The sequence below is a fragment of the Notechis scutatus genome, chromosome Z (assembly GCF_049901735.1).
Source record: "Notechis scutatus isolate UNSWTSFEM ecotype Mainland chromosome Z, rNotScu1.2, whole genome shotgun sequence".
Classification (NCBI taxonomy): Eukaryota; Metazoa; Chordata; class Lepidosauria; order Squamata; family Elapidae; genus Notechis; species Notechis scutatus.
Genome location: NC_142025.1, coordinates 32,047,187 through 32,070,459, shown reverse-complemented (window position 1 = coordinate 32,070,459; position 23,273 = coordinate 32,047,187). Strand labels below are relative to the sequence as shown.

The 23,273-nt window shown below is 33.9% G+C and overlaps 1 protein-coding gene across 1 annotated transcript in view; it reads right to left on the bottom strand.

Annotated features, from left to right (window-relative positions):
* Nucleotides 1-4,720: 4,720 nt before the first annotated feature.
* The window catches only part of HIBADH (3-hydroxyisobutyrate dehydrogenase), a 70,395-nt gene continuing 51,842 nt past the window's right edge, over nucleotides 4,721-23,273 (bottom strand). Inside the window, exons 5-8 of the mRNA XM_026673610.2 lie at nucleotides 22,825-22,958; nucleotides 19,195-19,271; nucleotides 6,949-7,105; nucleotides 4,721-5,439 (exon numbers count right to left, since the gene is read on the bottom strand). Coding sequence (XP_026529395.1) covers nucleotides 5,281-5,439; nucleotides 6,949-7,105; nucleotides 19,195-19,271; nucleotides 22,825-22,958 — 527 coding nt within the window. The 3' untranslated portion in view covers nucleotides 4,721-5,280. The remainder of the gene's footprint in view (nucleotides 5,440-6,948; nucleotides 7,106-19,194; nucleotides 19,272-22,824; nucleotides 22,959-23,273) is intronic.

Below are 23,273 nucleotides of genomic sequence, written 5' to 3'. Positions count from 1 at the left end.
CCTTTTTCAATCTTTTGATGAGCAAAGTCAATGGGGAAGCCATTATCAATCATGTTACTAACTAAACAAGTGCAGCGATACTTAACAAGAAAGTGTGGCAAGTGTGGCAAGAAAGATCGTAAAATGAGACAAAAGTCACTTAACAACCGTCTTACCTAGCAACAGAAATTTGGGTTCAATTAGTTGAGGACTACCTGTATAACATTAATTGTTTATGAATAACCATTCATGTTAAAATGAATGAAAATCATTATTAAAGCTGTATAAAGTACATAAATTTAAAATATAGACTTTATGCACAGGAAACATATATTTTGTTTGTATTGAATTAGAATTTGGGAATGTTTACTTTTAGATATGAAATTATTCTGAACAACAAAGTATATTTTGAAAGCTTGGTTGTCCATTCTTCCATAGAGTACATTAAACGTTCTTTTCAGTAAGAGATATATAGTATTAATGCAACAAAGCCAATAATTTAATGTTTAAGAAAAATTTAATTAAAATAATACAAGTTGAAATGGAACCTGAAATTGATTCATTCTGGCACGAATCATTTTCCAAAACTGAGCTTTACAATATTGCTTCAAAGTATGAAGGAATGATCTAACCTGCTAGTTACATTTCTAATATTTAGATAATGAATTATTTGTTTTAGCAATATAATAATGAATGTATTAATATAACGAGAGATCTTACTGTGTTTGCCCAAAAATAAGGCCGGGTCTTATATTAATTTTTGTTCCAAAAGACGCATTAGGTCTTATTTTCAGGGAAATACCATTCTAAATGCATCCGTCTGGCTGACAATCTTAACTGAGGCTTATTTTCGGGGAAGGGCTTATATTTCAAGCACCCTGAAAAATCATGATAGGGCTTATTTTCAGGGAAATAGGGTATTTCAATTTACTTTAAATATCACATTTGGACTATTCTTCTTCAACTGAAATTCCAGTTGCTGCATATCTGTTATTGCATCTAAATTCTTTATCCATGCAATCATACAATTTTTGACTTTTTGGTTTCCAAATCATACACTATCAACAATTTATAAATAAGACTCAGCAGATGTTCTAAGTTACAGGTTATAAGATTTTCAAATCTAATACTTTTATTATGTTGTTTATTTGAAGATAATGAAACCAGTCAGTTGAACTAGACTATTGTGTCTCAAAAGACACAATGGTCTAGTTATTAACAATCAAATCTTGCAATCTAACCTATTATATATCTACCGAGTAAATTTCTTTACAAAGCAGGGAAGAGGAAACATAGACTTATTTCTTTTCTTATATTTATCCTTGGCATTCAATACCTTCCTTATTATTTCATGATCTTTAATAGTTTCTCTTTGCATTAGATATATTTATGCAGGCTGCCTGAAAGTCACTGTTTACATAAAGGTAACCAAAGCATGGGATAATTATCTTTTCTATGCTGGCTTTCCCTTTTGAGAAATTGATTTAACAAGAACTTAAGCAACTTAATGATTTCTATGTAAAATTTTAATTGAATGGTGAAAATGTGAACTTTCTTTGATTATATACCATGTATTTTGGATTTGCTTTGTTTTATTTATTTCTTGATTTTGTTCAGTTACTATGATTTTAAAATTGTACAGCTTCCTTGCTAAATAATGCTATTTATCAAGTGTGGTTGATAGGTGGTTATCAATATCATGAATAGTTTGAAGTGCTGAAGCTGTTAAATTGTTGATACCTCATAAGAAATTCTCAAATAAGAACCACAACCACAATATTTAAGACAATTCCAATGATATACAGTACTTGGTATCTCTTGGTATCAGATTAGTTTGTTCCAAATTATATCTCTTCTCCACCTGAAATCTAAATGTAATTCACATGCAGATTTAGGTTTATTAAACTGTACTCTTAACTCTCCTGCAGGATATAGACCATATAATCCCTACCTTCATTTATAATCAGTCTCTTTTTTTCAGATGTTCAATAGTCATGTGAAACAAGAGAGTGACTGACTAAAGATCCTTTCTGGTTTTGAATTTGAATGAAATCTCCTTGATCTTCCCTCTATGTAATAGTTCCCCATATGTCATATTGAAAAAGCAAGAAAATATTTGCAGAGGTTTATTCTATTCCCAGATAATATAATCTTTCTCAACTCCAATGGAATGGTTGCTGTAATTCAGCAACTGATGAGTTCACCTTTATTTTCTGTAAGATTAGGTACATTTTCTAATTACTTGTTAGTTACTCACAAAAGCCTCGCTTTTTCTAGGAACTCAAGACTTAACAAGTAGACATAACTTAATTAACTCTGACTATGTTATATTATTTGCAAGATGAAGAGAAATGAAAAATCTTTTCTTTAATTCCATCTACGAAATTCAGTAGTCAAAGCATACTTTTTACCCTATATATCAAGAAATAAACAACATGGTTAAAGAAATTGCAGAAATAAGGACTAAGATTTGAAACCTTCAATATAGTTTTATATATTTAATAAATCATGTGCTTCTGTTATGATACAATTTATGATAAATTATAAAATCAGACACAAGAGTGATAAATCTATTACAGAAATGTTCTATTTTCTGAGTGGTAGCCATTTTAAGTATTAATTTCACAATTTAGTTTAGGTTTCAAAGAGCTGTGAAGAGATTAAAGTCATCCAGTACACATTTTTATAATATGACATGCTTAAAAAAAAACTTCAGAAACTAATTGCTCACAAAATGTATAAAACTTCAGACAGAAATAAAACCATATTCTCTACACTGGGATAAACAAGATGGCATCTCCAGATATTTAACATAACAATTCACACAATTTGAAACCACTATCATGCTCAAAACAATTCTGTTGCTTTATATTGTGGATTACAGCCCTTTTTTGTGACTGCCAGCCAACAGAATACTTTGCAAATTTTATCTGCTGATTTATTTAAAATTGCCATCTACACAAACTGTTTTCATAATTAAGCAATGACAAGGGGATTTTTTTTACATATTCCATTCCCCTTTAATTCTGCCTATAGGACCATATAAAACATTGTGTGATGTTATAAAGCACTGAAATATCATTTTTGTCCTAGCATTAGTTGGTGTTCATATATCTACACTAATATTTGGGCTTTTTCAGTTTTTGTCCACCTACTTTTTCTTTAGGTAGAACCTATTGCCACAAAACTGATGGTGTTTCAATTACTAAATCGTGCAATTGCATATATTGACCTGGGATGGGAACACAGAACAGAACTCAAAGAAATTTATGTGAGTAAACATCCCAATTTACTTATTAGTAGACATAAGACTAAAAAATTTTCATGTTAAACTGTTTAGCAACAAAATCTATGCTATGTAACTAACTGCAATTATCCCAACAAGGCTACATAGCCATTTCTTTTAATGAAACAATAATATATATCAGGATTTTTTTCTGGCTCTATTCCACCAAATGGCTTTGGAAAAAAATTTCAAACTCCAGAAAAAAAAAGTTGGAAAATGTTGACTGGAAGAAGACAAACTCTTAATCTACTATTTGTAGTTTTTGTTTTTTTTATCATACCACTGTAGAAAATTAAGCACTTAAAATTTATTTCACATTTATAGCTGATTGTGTAGAATGCCTAATTATAAAAAAAATAGAAACAATCCCACGTAGTGCTTGGGAAATGAAACCTAGTACTCCAATCTAGTAAGGAATCCACTCCATGAAAAGGAAGTCTTCTATCTCTGTTCTAAGTACCTTTAATTAACAGGCTGTATTTTCCCCCTATAGCCTTGTCTATCAAAATGAAAGAGGAAGCTTCACCCATTTCATATTTCTAGCATTCTTAGTTGGAACACTTTGACTGCTTACTGTCCAGTATGTTCTATGTGTTTATGTGCGGTCTTTATCAAATCTGCCCTATCATCTGTCAGATCTACAGAACCAGCAGAGAACTTTCTTCAGTCTTTTTGACTCTATATTTTAAATCACCCAGCAAATTTTCTGCTGCCGTATTGTTCATTTTGACCACACTTAAACCCTCACAAGAGTGATCTGAAATCAGTTGAATAATTATAGCTAATTATAAAAAGGATTATATAAAAATGTATTACTTCAGTTCTAGGACAAATACTAGTTTTAGGACTCATGGTGACAGTAACAAATATGGGGAACATGTTCTAAAGGGATCCAATTCTGTTGGTAATTCATTACATTTTTATAGGAGTATTCATAATTTGTAGGTTGATCAATTGCCCTGTTAAAAGCTATGGTGATCAGGCAATTCTGATTAATGTTTATTATTTCTCTTCATGCAGAGTTTCAAGAATTACTGTAACAATAAAGAAGAATGGTCTTATATATTCTCTATCGTAGTTATCCATTTTAATAGTTTTGACTGCATTCTTAACAAACCAAAATTGAAATTTAATAACACACCAATCAACAGATCTTTACACTATGTGCTCTCGTTTAGGCAAGACAGGTCTTTAATTCTCTTATGTAGTTTTCAAATGCATTTTTATTGGTAGGACCATGAATAGAATCTGATCATAATAAAAGCAAGAGAATACCCCCTCACAATAAGCCCATATATTTCTTCTTGTGATCATTACCTTAGATTTCAAAGGATTTATTTATTTAGATGTATAATAATACAAAGATATCTGTATGTCAGTAAAGGAACTAATCATGAATCTGTTGAAAAGATGACAAAATTAAAAATATATAAAATTAGGCTATTGAGGAAAAAATGTGAAACATGTTATTTTTATTATGTTATTTTTACTATGACTTTCCAAAACCATAAGCACCAGATTTCAAATAAATTGCAACAGATTTTTATCATTAATTCTTGATTATAATATTTTTGTTTTAAAGTAAATTGGAATATTACTTAGGAAGTTCAGGATCTCTTTAACCGTTATACTTATTCAGTTCAGAAAAACTGTTCCCAAACTAGTAGCCATGTCCATTTTGCAATCCAACTTAAAATTCATGCCAAATTCATAACAAGCTTGGAAAAGGATTATTTGGAAGTAGGTAAGTAAATACAAATATACTGAGTTTTCTTTAAATCTTGCTACTGCACTTTTTAAAAAGCAAGATATATAAATTATTAAAAAGAATTCCACAGTATTTGAAATGATAGGAAACCTTGGGAGTTAGCTGTGACTTTAGAATACAGAAAATGGGTGAGATCATGATTAAATTTAACCTTTGATTAAACTCATGTATTTATTGATTAATCTGAAAGAGGCTCTAAATACATATTTTTTTAAACAATGTCTCTAGTTAAAAGTCAACAGAGATTTCACAAGTTTTCTTCTTCCCGTAAAAACTGGAATACGGATGAGAAGTCTTTTTGGGCATAACCCTTGGCACACATGATCCTGTAAATCTGATGGGCTAGGGATCCAAGTGGGACTGGAGATTTGGTGTTGGTGGCAGAAATCTGGGCCAAGCCAAGATCCTAAAAATAAGGAAAATATTTTGAGTGAGAGAAGAAAAAAAAAACCATATATTTATTACAGAGTAATATATATTACTAAATATGATAGTAATATTGAGGTCCACTATTCCTTAGAAAATTATTTAAAAATGCATGAAAGGACTTAAGTTCAATATGTAGCTAGAAAAATTCCTACTAAAAAATTGAAAAGCTTGCTCATCATGGCCACTTATATATTAGATGAAATGAAATATATTGACAAAATGAAATTAGATTAGTTGGATTACTGCAATGAATTCTACGTGGGGATACTTCTGAAGACAATCAGATGTGCAACTAATCCAGAATGCAGTGGTGCATACAGTTTTTGGTACCTTGTAGTTTGTCCAAGTTATTTTCATGTGAGTTGCACTGGCCCCCGGGTGCTTTCTGCATTGAATTCAACATGCTGCTTATCATCTTTTAAACTGTATATGGCATTATTTGCCAGATTACCTTGCCTTCAGAATAATGGCACATCCTATTATGTCAGACAGAATGAATATACTCCATGTCCTTTCCCTTAATGTTAGTAGATCTGTGCCTTTTTTGTAGAAAGCCCAGCTTAGAATAGCTTCCAACCAGAGATATGTCTAGCTTTCCAGAAGGCAATGGAAACTTGAATTCGCTAGTTCTAACTATGCCATTTTATCATTTCTAGAAAAAGCTGGAATAATGAACATATCTCTGAAGGAAAGCAATGTGATTGTCAGCTTCAAGGTAAATCAGACTAGGAATCTAATGTCATGTAAGCTGATACTACTTTTATTGTAAAACTACAGTAACAGAATCTTGCAAGTTTCCCTGCCTGTCTTTATCTTTGTGAGAACCAGGGAGAGGCTTGTCTGAGATGTTTATTCGGGTTGCATTCTTACCCTTAATCCAATCCTCTTTTACTTAACTATTGTTTTGATAGAAGCTCTTCGGAAAACCAGCAGAAAATCTACAGAAGACTAGCATGACAAACTTTACTCAGTTAGATCCCATGGAATTTAAGTTAAGACTTGTAATATCAAAATGGAGTAAATTTTCTCATGTTGAATGTGTTCAGAAATTGGGTTGGTGTAATAATTGCTATGTATCATCAATATATCTGTATGTATGTGTGTGTATATCTACCTACCTACCTACCTACCTACCTACCTATCCACACAGAGATATACGTACATAATACATACACATGAAGATCCATTACCATGATCATTTTCTTTTTTTAAAAATGGTAATTTTTCAACACTCTCTAATGAGAATGAATTGCACTAAGACTGGATGTTTTCGTGTATATGAGATATACTAAGCAGAATAATGACGGGCCACAAAATATAAAGAAATAGATATTAATTCATCTTAAGTATGTCAGCATAGTGGAGAAAATTCTACATATTAACTTGAAGTTCAGAAGGAAATACTCAGAGGAAACATTTGTTTGAAAAAAGCAACTCTGTTTATTACACCAATATATATTATTTTTGTATAGATATAGATACATACCTTAGCCATAAGGGTTGTTCCAAAGCCACCTTGATAATTATTAGCAGAAGGTACCCCATCCATTACTCCTGGCACAGGGTTGTATGTATCACTTGACCAACAACGGCCTGAACTCATATTTAAGATTTTGGCCAGAAGCTTTGGGTCAAGCCCTAACCTGTCAAAGGTCAAAAGAAGAGAAGTGTTCATGTCAAAATTCACATGTCATGAATGACTTCTTTTTATATGTTGACACTATGTTGTCATTTCTCTACATTCATTGGGAGACTTGAAAAATGATCTAGAGGGATGATATTGAGAGGAAGAATCTTCTTTAAATTAAAGGTCATCAATCCTTCATACTGGTCATGCATGTTATTAGATGAATTGCCAGACACAAAATAAAGATTCTTCAGAATTAATAGCTCCCTTTGGTCATTCTATATAAGAAAATATGATTCAAAAGATATTGTCAGAAGCATAAGCTACCATATTAAGACAAAGGGAAATTCTCCCACAGTAAGCTTCCTTTTATCAAACAGTTATTATATTCAGATGTTCAAGAAATAAGTCTCTGTTACATATGTTCCCTATCTATTCAGAGACATGCATTACAGTTCTGGGTCAACTGCTGAGGTTACAGATCCTAATAAAACAAAACTTGTCCAAGCAGAAACATCATTTGTTCTATTGCTCTCACCAACTGATGGCACAAACCCCAGAGCAGTTGAAACAGACTGAAAATATAGTGAAAAATATTTCAGCAGATTAGGCTAGTCTTTTTTTAAACAATCAGGCATGACGGTGGCTATCAGCTTAACTGTGTGCAGTTTCATAAGAATTATACTCCCTATAATGAAAAGCAAGAACATTTTGAAATTGAAATATAACCAACTATACAAATGTAAACATTTTTAAAGATGGATATAAAAATAATTATAGAAAGGAAATGGTATAGGATGCAATTGAATATATAAACTTGGAGGAAAGTAAATTAATTAGGAGCTTATTTCTAAATGTACACATTTATAATTTACTTCACAAAAAAGCAATGCATTCATATCATTAATGCGATATAGTAACGAATGGAAGTTACAATGAAAACTTCTTTCACTATTATACTGCTTGCAACAAAATAATGCCTTTTTCATTTTAAAAGATGGATTTTTCAGTGACTATGTTTATAGGATGCCATATAAGAAGCAGCAAAGCTGAAACACTAGAACAATAAATTATATTACCTCTTATTCTAACAATTTATTTTTCTACCTTAAATGTACTTATTGCTTGATTTCCAATTATTCTTTCCAACAGAAAGAATATTAATTATACCTTGTTGCTATTGTTCATAATGAATGATATTGTTCATTGAATTGTTCATTTACAACAATTATCAATATAAAATATAAAGAAAGTCATGATCTATAAGCAAAAATAAACACTATGCAGAAAATTTCGGTCGTTGTCCCTATCTGTTCTGAAAAACATTCTGAAAAGAAATCACTTCTGGAATTTCTTTCAAAAGAGAGAATTTCAGTGAATTGAGTGGAACATGGTATTCTCATGTTTTTTAATGTAGTCAAAGAGTATGCTTGTATATTACTGTTCATTATAATCTAAACAGTCTGAAGCTTCCCTTGCAGGTCATTCTTCAATTAATTCCCCAAAGAAAACATTTCTTCCATTGGCCCTTTTCATATTGGAAAGCCATAGAGATGCAGTATGACAGAAAGATCTATAACAGATAATATCAACAGTAGTAGTGTTCTTCACTACTGCTATATATTTACTAAATAAAAGTCATCACGATTAAATACTTCATTAAAAAAAATCAGAGAATAAAATAGAAGTCTTTTTTGCAGAAAACTTTTCAGAAATTGCAAGACAGATATAAAAGCTCTTTATCAAATGTCAGAAGTGTTCCAGGAAATCCTTCCTTGTGTAAGAAAATTCGATGAATGAAGCACTAGATTTGGCAAAGTTTCTTCCACTTCTTCATTCTGATAAATAGAATTCTGAAAGTAATCCTTGATTATCTAAATGAATAGGAAGCATATGCTAGTCTTGATGGATATACCTTTCAAGAACACATTGAAATGGACTAGTGCATGTGAAATGCAGTCTTAAATGTTCAGTTCCAGTAACACAAAACAGATGCCAAGTTAAGGATGGATCCCACAAAAGGAGTCTTATCTTAAATGTACATAACACAATGCCTGTAAATGGCTTCCTGTTTACATTTTATTTATTTCTTTAATGTATTGACTGCCTGGTTCCAAAATGCTCTGCACTTAATAATTTATTAAACTTGTATGGCGTCAAACTTCTAATGACTCCATATCAACACAGTTCAAGGATCTCACAAAATTAGAAATATCTAGATACCCATAGTTAGATTAATGGAATATAGTTTAGCATGACTTGAATGCTAACAACAACACTTGGAGGTATCAGGATGCTTTTACTCAAGTTTGCAAGTTCAGAATTTAACTGTTTGGGCATTATATTTTTCCCCAGAAAAAAAATCTATTGTAAAAGGATTTAAGACACCAAAGACCCTTTACTGAATTTCAGGACTTAGCAACATTATTTCCAAGATCAACAAAAAAAATATATAATAGTCTGTCAATAATGCTTGTAAACTCCATATTTTTACTGATTTTTAAAGAAGGATGTAGTTCCATGACATGACCAGATCTCATGTTAAATTTGGATTTATTTTTCTGAGATTTTGTATAAGATTGAAATCTTATGAGATTTCACAGGATAGGAATCTCATGAGATTTTGTTAATTGGAGGGGGAGGAACAAAACATACCTAAACCATATGTGAAATCATGCAATATACCAATACATTCTGTGCATGGTCTAAAGTTCAGAGTACAGTGAAGCCCTCACTAGAAATATGTAGCCCTCAGCCAAACAATATCCCAGGTACACTTTTATAAGTGAGGTTAATTTACACTTGAAAATAACAAGATGATCTAGATATAGTCAATATATTTCCAATATCTGTTTCTAGAAGAAAAGGTCAAAAATAAAATCACCCAATGCAGTTTCCTTCAAGATATTCAAGACCCTTCTTCTTTTCCGTCCCCCTCCCTTTTATCTCTTGTAGCAAGTATATCATTAAAAGGAGCAAGTTGGAGATGTTTTGCATTTTATCTTTCTGAGGATTCATCTACTGGTGCGTAGATAACTGACAGCTAAAATTAGACACATATAAATCTGTTATTGCAGAAGTCCTCTGTCTTCCACTGTGCCCATAGCTGGTAATGGTTTGAAAGCAGATAGAATATACCGTAATTGCCATTCAGTAAGTCTATCCTCAAAAGTCATGCTTCAGTGGAGAAGACTGAGTTTCCATTTGAAATCAACAAATTAATCCAAGACAGGTATCTGAAAGGGCAAGCTTAATAGGAAGCAGCTACGGGGCTCTCAACCATGATAAAATGTTATTGCTGTTTCCCTGTAAATTGGTTCAGAACATAGAATACTTTCTGCATAAGAGCTCTATTCCTGTTCAAGAGATATACTGCTCAAACTATCAAAACAATGACAGTCTGTCAATCTACATAATAACTTGCCATTGGACATGGCAACAGCATGAGCATGCACACATACATTTTGCAACTGCCAAGGTATTCCACGTTTTGGCGTGAGGAGAGAGAGTCTGGAGAGAAAGTAGGAATTGGGACACAAAATCAACACTCACCTTTTAAATGCTTCACAGGACAATTTCCCCCCTCCTTTAAGCTTCATGTTTTAGTTGTAAAACGTCAAAAAGCATGAAACACCAGATAAATGCAGAAGTGACCAGGTTCAGACATTTGTGTTAGGATAAGGCTTGTTTTAATCATGGGTGGTTTAATAAGCAACAACTGGATTATTTTGAAAAGAGTTACATGGACTCATGCAATACCTTAGCCCAAATTAAACAATCTTTTAATAGGTTGTTAGCATAATGTAGGAATTTAAATATTATGATTTAAAGTACTATATGGATTATTCAATAGATTATTCAACAGAATTTAATTTTACTGTGTTTATGTCTTTATGCTAGTTACTTCATAGCAAACTTTTGATGATTAAGAGACAAATTCATACATTGGGGGCAGGAGGGAGGAGAAACAATGAAGGTAACCATAGTGAAAATTGAATATATCACATATAAATGGGCAGGTCTACAATTTTCTTTTTTTATATATTTTTGAAGGAGATAGGAAATTCTATTTTCTGTGTTTGTTCAAATTTTCTACTTTAGACATGTCCTATCTCAAAATGATGGAAGCAATATCAAAACAATGAATTAAAAATTTTATTGTAAACTGCCCAAAATTTAGATAAGACAGGCAGTATAGAAATGTGGTGGATGGATGGATGGATAGATGGATGGATAGACAAACAGAGATAATAGATAGATTAAACATATATTATTTACAATGCCATCCACCTGAAGTGCAGGCCAGCCACAGTAAAGAACTAAACAGTAGTAAAAATCACATTAAAAAGAATAAGATTAATATATACTAATATATTTATAATATCAGTGAAAATACTAAAAAAATTATCATAGGCAATGGTAAAGGTATTTTCTTATTTTACACAAATTTTTAGTACAATAAGACAGATCATAATTCAAACTATTTATATATACTTATACACCTTAATTTCTGCCAGACATGAGCAGCAGAAAATACGTTGGAGTATCGTAGAAGGTTCACAGAATTATAAAAGAAACCATGCTAAATAAAGATTCATGGTTAACTATAAACAGGAAGTTGGACTGCTTAAACAGTATATCTGTATACTGTATATCTGAGAATCTCTTTCTGTTTGTTGGAAAATAAAATGGCCACTGGGGTCCACTTCTGCAAGTGTAGCCCTATATAGGGTGTACTACAGTAGTTCAAATTGAGGAGGATCAGAGGATGAATGATTGAAGAGCTTCCTGACCCAGGAAAGTTTGCAGCTTGCACACACACAAAGTAGAGCAAAGGCCCTCCTAGCCATGATTGCTTGAGGAGGATTTCCAGATTATACACTGTATGTATCTGGGGCATCCAAGACCAAAGAGAAGAACCCCAAATGACAAAAGTCCGCTACCCACAGCCTTTCTATCTCAACCTGGGTTCAGTTGGAGCCTGTTCCCCATCTAGAGCAATACTGTCTCCAAGCACTATAAAAGAATATCCACAGCATCACTTAGTTCATCCAAATTGGAGATATACAATTGGGTATTGTCAACACACTGATACCTCAAACTGTCGTAATGGATGATCTCAGTCAATGTAATGGTATGTAGTAAGGAAGTAGATTCCCAGGAGGCAGAGATACATTCCAGAGGAGTGACAGGTAACTATGTCTGGATGTTACATGTGAGAGAAAGAGGGTTAAGACAGCCCCTCCCTACTTTAGATTGTAGATGAAGACCATACAGTCCTAAGTCTGGAAAGTTTTGGTCTATAGGTGTGAAAACAAAGAACTCAGTTGGAAAAATTATAATGTATCATTCTTGGTTTTTGGGCCCAACACCAGCAGCCTCATGTATATGTTAAAAAGGAGTGGGAAGAGCATGGAGGTCTGTGGCACCCCTCAAAAGAGGGCCACAGACTGGACTTCTTCCTATCAACAGTTTGGGACTGGCTTCGGAAAAATGAGGTGAAGCTGCACAAAACTATGTTGTTGGATGGGCAGATAGAGGCCTTGGCTCTATTCTGCCTGGTTCACTAGTTACAACTTTTCCTATAGCAGGAGGACATTACCAGACATAGCAATGTGCTGTATCTGTATGAATGTGTTACTGCTTTTTCCCCTTATATTCCATGTCTTGTGTATATGTGCAACTGGAAAGCACAAGGTGAGTTGCATGTGGCTGAGTCAAACTACCAGAAAAAAAGATAAATTAGGAGATAATTTTCTGGAATATTTTCCTCTTCAGCCCCAAGCCATTTTTTAACTTGATATTTATTTTGTCAGGTTCTCCCACCATGCCAAATTTGGTTTTGTTGTTTTATTTTTAAAGTTACTCTGCTGACAAGACAGTTCTAAACCCTTTCCCTAATTACTTTCCACTATTCTGTTATATTGAAAAAAATACAAAAGGAAAGTTGCTATATTGCATAGTGAAATGACAATTCCTAGAATAATTTTTATTTGAAAGAATGCTTCTGAGACCCAAATGGGCCACAGCATCATCCTTAGAAAATAAACATGGAGGGTGGTTACAGCTTAATGCATTATTTAGAAGTATATCCACTTGCCCAGAAAAATGGCAGCATGAATATTGCTGTTGATTAGGGAAAAGAATATAACTAGTAGTATTCTGATAAAATATTATATTAGTACTTGGTGGATTTCCCCCCTCCAAATGGCTTTTTTTTCTGGACACATCTCCAGCATATTCTCAAAATTCTAAATGTATGTGTTATGTTGTGGCGTGTAATTATGATTATTTTTATTTTTTTAATCTAAAATTTATCTCACTAGAAGAATGCAGCAATGCAAATATGATTTTGGAAGTTCTTTCGTTTAAAGCAGCTTCTGAACCAGGAAATTAGGAAATGATGAATGGGACAGCCACACCAGTTTCACCAGTTTGTCATTTGCCAAAGTTGGGATATTGGCTGAACCTACTTTGCAACAGCTGAGATTTTAAAAGCACCAGAAAATACTCTAAAGGGGAACTAGGAAAAATATGGGAACAAAGAGGCAATTTGAGCCCTATATACAGGTAATCTTCAATTTATGACTATAATTTTTGTTACTAAGCAAGGCAGTTGTTAAATGAATTGTGCCTCATTTCCTGACCTTTTCCCACAGTTGTCAATTACTGTAGTTGTTAAGTGGATCATACACATCTGGCTTTCCCCACTGACTTGGCTTATCAGAAGCTGGCTGGGAAGGTTATAAAAGATGATCACATGGCCCCAGGACAGTGCACTTGTCATGAATACATGCCAGTTGATCATGTGGACATGGAAATGCTGCAACAGTTGTAAGTAGGAAAAATGGTCATGAGTCACTTTTTTTCAGGATTGTTGTAACTTTGAATGGTCACTAAACGAATGGTTGCTAGTCGAGAACTACCTGAAGTAACTTCTTACTCTGGATTAATGGAGCCAGAGGGGACTATTTGCTACTTTACTATAAGTTGCCATAACTCAGATACAGATATTCTCTTTACAATTATTTGTTCAGTGACTGTTCAAAGTGCTGAAAAAATACACCTACAAGAAGTCCTGAAATTTACAATCGTTGCAGTGGCTTCATGGTCATGGGATAAAAGTCTGGCTGTTTGGTAGCTATCCACACTTAATGAACACAAAGGCACTTCAATTCCCTCCATCCCCATCAATACCCTTTTAGCTTTCTGCACTCTGTGGCCCTTTCTGTCTTAGCTGATCTTTACTGCCTTTTTGCTCTAACTGGTGACCAAGCATACCTGGTCTGGCAGTTTGTTGATGCAGTTATTGATCACACTGGGTCTTTCAGAGGCCACGTGCTTGAATTGGATGCAACATACAAAGCCTCATGAGACAGTCACATGCAATTACAAAAAGGCTGCACATTATTTGGAAAAAGTGTTGGGGCTTTCCAAGCCTTTGATGCTTCCCAGCGTGAAGGAGCTTTGCACCTCAGCCAGGCTGGCAAGCCAGCTGTCAGCATTGAGGCCTATAGGGTCACAGGCACTGCAACTCCTGGGCTCCTTGCATGGCACACCAAAAAGATCCCGAGCTGCTGTGTATTCTTTCCCTGACCTCCATGTGCTTATGCCACACACCCGCAACTTGCACCCAGGTTGCACTGCATGTCCTAGGACCTCCAGCACTCATCTTGGTTCACCTATGCTCCTTACCTGGGATATCTTCCACTTTCTAGTTAACAACCTGCATGTCTAGAGTTAATAGACCAATCCAGAGTGCTGGGATTGCCATTGTTATGCAATGTGGTCATATGATATCATGTGTTATGATTGCATTATGTAGTGATTAAAATTTTGTCTCAATTGTAGTCATAAGTTGAAGACTGCCAGTACAGAAATTACTTGCTGTTTAACCTGAAAGGCATAAGGATTTTACTAATATGTTGTTAACTTCCTGAATTACAAAGTGCTCTTGGAATACATTGCAGATGCAAATCAAACTGTTCTTTTAACTTTACAGGTTGCTAATAATTATGGATACAATGCAACTAAAGAAATGTATACAATGCAACTAAAGAAATGGAACTACTAGAATTCAAAGACCATTCCACTATAATTGAAGAGAATAGTATTATTAAATTATAAATATATCTACCCATTCATCTGTTTTGTTATAATCTTAATAACTTTAAGATCTTGGTAACTTCATTGACCATGTTTTCCATTGACCATAATTTTGTCTCAATGAAGTGTTTTATTACACCAAAGGAAGGCAGGAAAAATTATTTTGAGCAAACCTTTCTTAAATTGTTTTATTATGTCAAATTCACCATAATTACTGGCTCTATAACCACATCAATGATTTTCTTGTTGATGGCAGTCATTCCCTCCATTTTTAAGCAATTTCAATTTTAGTGCCCAGTTTCAAATTCATAATCATTTCCCAATCTTTTTGTAGTAACAAAATGAACAGTGAAATGAAGACTGCGCATCAGATGATAATGATTTTATTTCACTGATAGTTTTTCTTCAAATTGTATTATTTGGATAATAAAGATGAGCAAAATTATGTATTTACATAATTAAATCTTAAGATGTGTATATTTACAACTTAATTTTTAAAATTAAAAAACAATTTAAAAATAAATACATAAGAGTTCTATGGAGATACATCAAATTCTCCATAAACAAACTTCTGCTTTCCTTCATTCTGTCTATCAGAGCATCCTAAAACTGCGCTGAGAGATGTCCCAAGCTGTAAGTTGCATGATGGACATATTCATAAGACTCCTGTTCTTTTAATAGACGTTGTTCTGTAGTGAACAAGCGTTGCAGGATATAACCTTCAGTTTTCAAAGGAATACTCTCCTAGCTCCATTTCCAGCACTTCCTATTCTTATTCCCATATAAGACCTGTAAGGATCTGCCATTGGACAGAAATTTCACCATGTCATGGGTTCATGCAACAACTTTCAACTTTCACAGGCTAAAAGTATGTACTAGCTGCCATAATTTATTATATACATCAGCAAATCTTATGCTGACAACTATATCACTCCCTTCTTTTAAAAACACAATGCATTAAAACTGTGTTTTAAATATGAGCCTAAATATCCACAAAAGGTATATATGCTATGTTATGCTTGTAAGTGACAAAAATAATACATTACACTCTTCAAATATTAAAATTAAAAAAGCACACATTAAAGATGAAGAAACAAAAATGATTCTAAAAAAGTCTAATTTAATTAAACAGTCTACTGACATAAACAGGACTGAACATGAATATAGTCATATCATGATAATTTATTCATTCCAGAAAGAATTTACTACAGAGAAATTCATACTTGCAAATACAATTTTCTTTTTTCAATCTTGTGAAAGCTCTATAAATTGTAACTGCTACATGAATTTTATTAGAGGAGAATTCTGTCACTTCAGAAACATAGTTGTCAGACTGAAAATAAATTGATAGCAGAAGGCTTCATTTCTCAGTGGGCTTTGAACTACTTGAAGAAAGTAGGTGAGTGCTCAACTTACTGGTATTCATGGGCATAAATGCACATTAAACTATTTTTCACTTATTTTTCTAGCAAAGAACATTATCACATAGAGTGCTTTCTTAGAATTAGAGTAAAGTGCAGAATCAAAGTAGTTTTTCTAACATGGATCATTTGTATAACAGCATTCTTTCTCCTCATTAAGGCCTACTATTGAATTCTGCACTTTAATTCATCCATGCTTCTCCTCAGCTGACACTACCATCAAAGAGGTATTTGGCATTTTACAATGAAAAACAATGACTGCATGGAAAATGCACATAAATGGGAAGAACTATTACTCAGTTTTGCAGACTGGAAAACATAGATTAGTTTTGTAGACTGGAAAATATAGATTAGAGATGTTAAGTTTTTATGTAATAAAAAGAAATACATTAGAAAAATTACAATCACTGGCATTGCAACAATTTCAACACAAGTGAATTCCAATGTGAAAATAACTGAGGAAAGCAGAATTTAGATTTCAGAAAAGATTCCTAGTGATATAGATAGGTTCTATAGCATGTGTGTCACCTAACACTGGGATGAATAATTAATCATTTAATTCATTCAGAATTTTAATAGACTGTTGAATTCAAAGCATTAATTTAGATAATGGAGAGGGAAAATACACCTCGTTAGAAAATTAAAAGCAAGAAAGATCCTGCATGTTGCAGTAGCTGCAAACATCAATTAAGATTGCATATGAGGCTGTCAGATCTTTTAGTATTCTGTGCTAGCTGAACATTTTCTTTTATAGCTGACAATATGAGTTTCTACTTCAGTTAAATACATTGAAGTCATAGGTGATTGATTTTTTTTATTAAGCAAACTATGACTTAAAACTATGATACAGCTTTGCAATTCTCAATTACAGCAGCAGTAAACCATCTATGGGTTTTGTTATGGCTTGTTAAAGATACGTTTTCCTATCTTACAGATGCTCAATTTTAAAATGTAAATGGTACAGGATATTGATAAACCAATTAGCACTGATGCAAAGCAAATTCCTCTTTTATCTCAATTACAACATGACAACTTAATAGGTCAAGATAGTCTAACATCTGAGACAAGGGCAATTCAATAAAACAACTGCATCTTGATATGGTAATTAAAAAGAAATGTGAATCCATTATCCTGTCTTTTGGGTGCATGTCTGTTTCCATGTGTTTATCACATTCATGTATCTTTTTAAATAAATAAACAAACAAACAAATAAAGCCAAACCAGATATTTATTCTTTAGTATCAGACTTCACAGTGGTGGTAATGTGTTAGTCTCTAGCAAGTGGCTGAAAGGATGCACTTAAGTGTACTAAAATCATGCTGTGAAAATCCAGAGACACAAAAACTAGGGCCAAAATGTCCAACAACAAATTTCAAACTGAAATGTATATTATGTGTCTATATACAAATTTATATGAAGAAAAATTAATTATTTTTTCAAATATAACCAGCCTTTTAACAACAATATAACTTTTCAATTAAACACCCAAAAGTTGCTTTTAAGAGTAAGAACTTATTATAGCACGTTTCTTTTGGTACAGTCTGTTAAGTCTATGGTTCAGACTCTATATGGCCTGTGAGCTATGTTTTTTGGCTCAACTGGGTACCTGCTAAACCCTGATCTTGCATTCAAAAGATTGGTTCCTGATGGATTATAATACATGAATAAACAGTATGGGACCTATACAGAGCTACATGTTTCATTTGATAATAAGAAAAAGGAGTTACTACACATAACCATATTTTTTGGTGTATAAGACACCCCCCCCCCCAAAAAAAAGTGGGTGGAAATGTCTCTGCATCTTATACAGCGAATGCTCTTGAAGCCCAGCCCACCCTTCAGTCCCCACCCTTCAGCCTCTGCCTCCCAGCAATTTGCCTTCTTGCAGCAAATAGCTTGGTCAGCTTCAGCACAGCCCGATTTGGTACAAGCAGCTGATTGTTGGATCTGCCTCCCAACAATCAGCTGTTTCAGGCTGCAAGGATTGCCATCACCTACTGCCGCCTCCGCATACCCCATTTTTTGTTTCCAAATCCCATTTTTGGCTTTCATGTGCCCCATTTTCGGCCCGTTCCGATCCCCACCATCTGGAATGGGCTGAAAACGGGGCATGCGAAGGCTGAAAAGGGGCACACAGAGGGGGCAATAGGCAATGGCAATCCCTGCAGCCTGAAACAGCTGATCGTCGGGAGGCCGATCCAATCGACAATCAGTTGCTTGTGCTAAATCAGGCTGTGCTGAAGCTGACCAGGCTGTTTGCTAAAGGAGGCAAATTGCTGGGAGGCAGAGGCAGTTTTTTTTTTCCTTGTTTTCCTCCCCAAAAGCTAGGTGCGTCTTATACTTCGGAGCATATTCAAAAAAGTACGATATTCTATCAAAATACACTTCTATTTTGTAGCCCTGCAAAGAATGTCCCTGTTCATTAAAATTTCTAAGTTAACAATGGTTTTAAAAAACATTAAATACTGAACTTGTGCTATGTTTGCTACTCTAAATTTTTGAAACATTATTGTACCATTATAAAAGGGCCAGTCACTTAAATGTAATCAAAATAAAGCAAATGTAAAATTCAACACACCTGATTCCAAGATTCATGGTCTCAGCAGTTCCAATCATGCTGATGGCTAACAGCATATTATTGCAGATTTTTGCAGCCTGAAAATAAATGCAATAACTCATAAATTTCTCTACTTTACAAAAATGATCCATCAGGAACCTAATTTTATTAGAAACTAGTTAACCTATGCTCTGATGCATCATCATTTTAGGAATATTTTCTTACCCAGACAGAGAAACAGAAGCTCCAAGGGTGGGAAAAAAATTATGGAAGAAGACTTCCAATATCCTACTGACATCTCCACTGGGAAGCTGCCAGGGACCATTGGAATGCTACCTTCCTTCCCATTCCCTCCCCTTCTCTTCACCTGCCCTCCTCTTCCTATAATTTAAAATTTTCATGTTGAATTCCATCATTATAGACTATACTCATTCTCAATTCTACACTGTCTTAAGAATCCATGAAGTAATTTGAATAAATTTGGGTTGTTGATTGAGGTCTGGCATTAAATGTTCAATATAAAGAAGGATTTCCCATTGCATAGTCACAGAAGGATTCTATTAATTCCTTGCTAGAAGGGTTCTTGGCACCAAAGGATGTCACTTGGAAGATATAGTTGTATTTGTATTGTCTGATATTTTTCTTGAACTAGTTTGCAACAGGTAATTTGAGGAGTTCATTAGGTAAGTTACAAATTGTCTGTCCTTTCCCTTAATACACAAAAATTGGCATTTTTGTCCAGGGACCAGGAAAGCATGAAAGTGAGGAAAGATTTTGGCCATGGCACCAACATCAGCAGAAATATTACATAATGCATGTCATGTATTTTGCTGTGCTCATTGTGGATATTGTAGCATTGAAGAATTTTTGCAAATTAGTGTTCGCCACATATTCTTGAGCTGAACTTTCCGTTCATCCTCCAACTTTTCTTGTGTCTTCATTCTTCCTTGTGATTTTAGAGATGTACAGCATGCTCATACTTCATTTCTCGTTTTCCTTGCCACATCCTTGAAGATAACTTTGATGTCATCTTTTGACCATGACGTCCCCCTTTTTTTCCCCATGACATAATTATGCTGATATTTCATTTTAATTTAATATTTCTGCCACAATGTTGTATGTTGTTGTTCTCACCAGAACAGTTTAGACTCCCTGCCAGATTTTCTACTGAGTTATAAGAAGCTGTTAAAAATAGGATCACATGACCTCCTGAGGGCCGGGATAGGACCAGTCTAACTGATCTCTAGCACCTGAAAGAAAGGTCGGTTTAGATTTAATTTCAGAGTAGGAAATGGTTGGAAAATGAAACAGAATGAGCAAAGATTATAGTGACTACTATATTTGTCTGATATGAGAGAAAGATTCGGTTTCTACTATATCACAGCACCTCACTTAGTGACTTTCTGCCCAACCTACTCCCAGGGTTATGAAGAAATGTAAGAGGTTGGAGCATTGTATTTGTGCCTTGAATTCCTGAACAAAGATATGATATAAATACATGTACATGTTTGTGTGCCTGTGAAGGGGACAATAAAAATATACAAGATATTCTATAGGCACCTTAAGGTTGTTGCTTCTTTTACAAGACACATGATGCATCAATTTGTTGCTGTTGGATGGGGGAGGAAATAAGGGATAGCAAGAGTGGCTAGGAAACCATCACATTCAGAATGAAGATAATTTTACCAAACTGAAGATTATTTTAGTAAGGTAATTTTACCACCAGCCCACAAGTGTAGCAACAGCCTGAAGCAGCCACAACTTTTCCAAATTTCATTTGTTCAGGACTCATGGATCACAGATTTTGGATGAACTATCTATGTCATCCCATCTGAGGCACTTCGGTACACTAATTATTTCTATATGAAGGACTATTTTTCCCAGTTAATGCTAATAACAGCAAGATTTTTAATAATACATAGAAGTTTTTGTTCCATAACCACTCTTATAGAGCACAGATTGACAATCTTTTTGGGGTCACATAAATGCTCACCTGCACTCAATTGCCACTTTTCATGGATTTGGGGAAGTTATGTGGTCTCGTTTTCAAAACAAAGTAGTTTTTAAAAATTCTATGTCACTTAAATTAACCAATAATATTGAAAGCTCTTGAAACCACAACTATTATCTTTTTGTAAGGGCTGCCCAGTGCAAGAGATTTCCATGGGTTATCACTACTAAACATCTTAATTTAGAACCTTCTACATATGTAGAATACATACTTGTATTATTTGGGCAGGTGAGGCATTTGTGTCGTGTCGTGTCTCATCCTGTTCTATTAAGCAATCAATTTTTCTTCTAATCTGCAGTGCTGGAATCCTTAATTCTTGCATTTGTTTTTAGAGTTTAGTTTCATAATCAAACAGAAGTATACAAATAATTAAATATTCAGTTGTACCAGTTTCTAGTAAAAACAGCTGTTCTGCATTCAAAATGATTTGCAATTGGTGCAATTTTAAACAAAGAATACAAAAACATTGTAATCGTCCCCATCTCAATGATGCCACCATTTATAAACCAGCCTAAAAAAAGTAGTTAGCAAGTCATAACAAAATAGTATTCATAAACTAAGTTGGGGTGGATACCCTTTGGTTATTACAACTATGTTTTAAATGTTTTTGGGGACAAAGCTATCAGAGCAGCAGTATGATAACACAAAGCAGATACATACACAAGAACTTATTTTCTACCAGGTTTTAGACAATGTAGTTGGATAATATTCTAGGGGGAAATACACACACACACACACACAAAATTTGGTGCTGCATATGGCCTTGGGGTACAAATTTCCTACCTATTGAAAACCCAAGGAGTTGAAAATATTATGAAATTTGATGAAATGAGTTCAGTTGTATATAATAAAAGGGACTAAGAAAGGCAGAAAGTGTGCATTTTAGATGTAATGTTCCACATTTTTGTTCTGGTAACTTGGTTTATTTTTCATTTTACATTATTTCAGGTTGCTGAAGAAGATGGAGCCTTTTTCTTATGACAAATCACTTTGCATACACTTGATTTACGAAGTACTTTAGGATTTTCCTGTTTTTTATTCATTTAGAAATAGTGTGCTTTTCAGTAAATCTAAGCAAAATAATTTTTAAGATAAGTTAACATTCAGAATACAGATGAGTGACACGTAGCCCTCCAGAGGTTGCTGCACTCTAATTTTAACACAAACAATTTGATGGGTTTGAGTGGTTAATTTAAGTAGTTGCAATCAAACTTCTAGAATACCACATCTACATACCTACCTTCTAAATAACTAAATCACAAATACAACTGAAAGAAAAACAATGTGATACTTGCCCGCAGCACACTGAAAAAGACAAAAATGTCTGCAAGAAAATGCAAAACTGCATTTTGCATATGAAATTTGCACGTGAGTCCTACAAACTCACAAGAAAAGTTTCAGTTTTCTTACCTATGCTTCAGATAGGGTGGCATTTTAAACAGGGCTACAGTAGTATATCTTACTGGAAGTGGAGAGAGGATAGAACAAATGTCAATTAATTACCAGTTTAATGAAGAATTTCACTATGAAAATAAATTTCAATAAGTTTGGAAGGTATCTGGCTTATGAAGCACATTAATTCAATGTGAATGGGGAGTACACTAAAGCTTATAACATGCCTAGGAATGATCTGCATTTACCTGTCCAGTTCCAACTTCTCCACAATAGACCACATTGGAACCCATACATGTGAGCAGCTCTTTTGCAGCATCAAATTCCTGCTCTACTCCCCCGACCATGAAGGTAAGATTTCCTGCACGAGCAGCTCCAACACCTACCATTAAGAATAACATAATCATTAATGATTTTTAAGCTTCTTTTCATATCACTTGAATGTGACACTTCCTTTGTGCTTATCATCTGTATAGGAATGAAATTAAACATTTGAAACTTCCTTTGTGCTTATCATCTGTATAGGAATGAAATTAAACAGCTCTCACTACTTCCTTTTCCAGTCCTGTCCTGTATGTATTTATATGTTGATCTTTGAGTTCTCTGAGGCTTACAATGATATACATCTCTTCTGTTAGTATAATGGTCTCTTTCTCTCTATTCGAACACACACAAATACATGTATATGTATGCATAC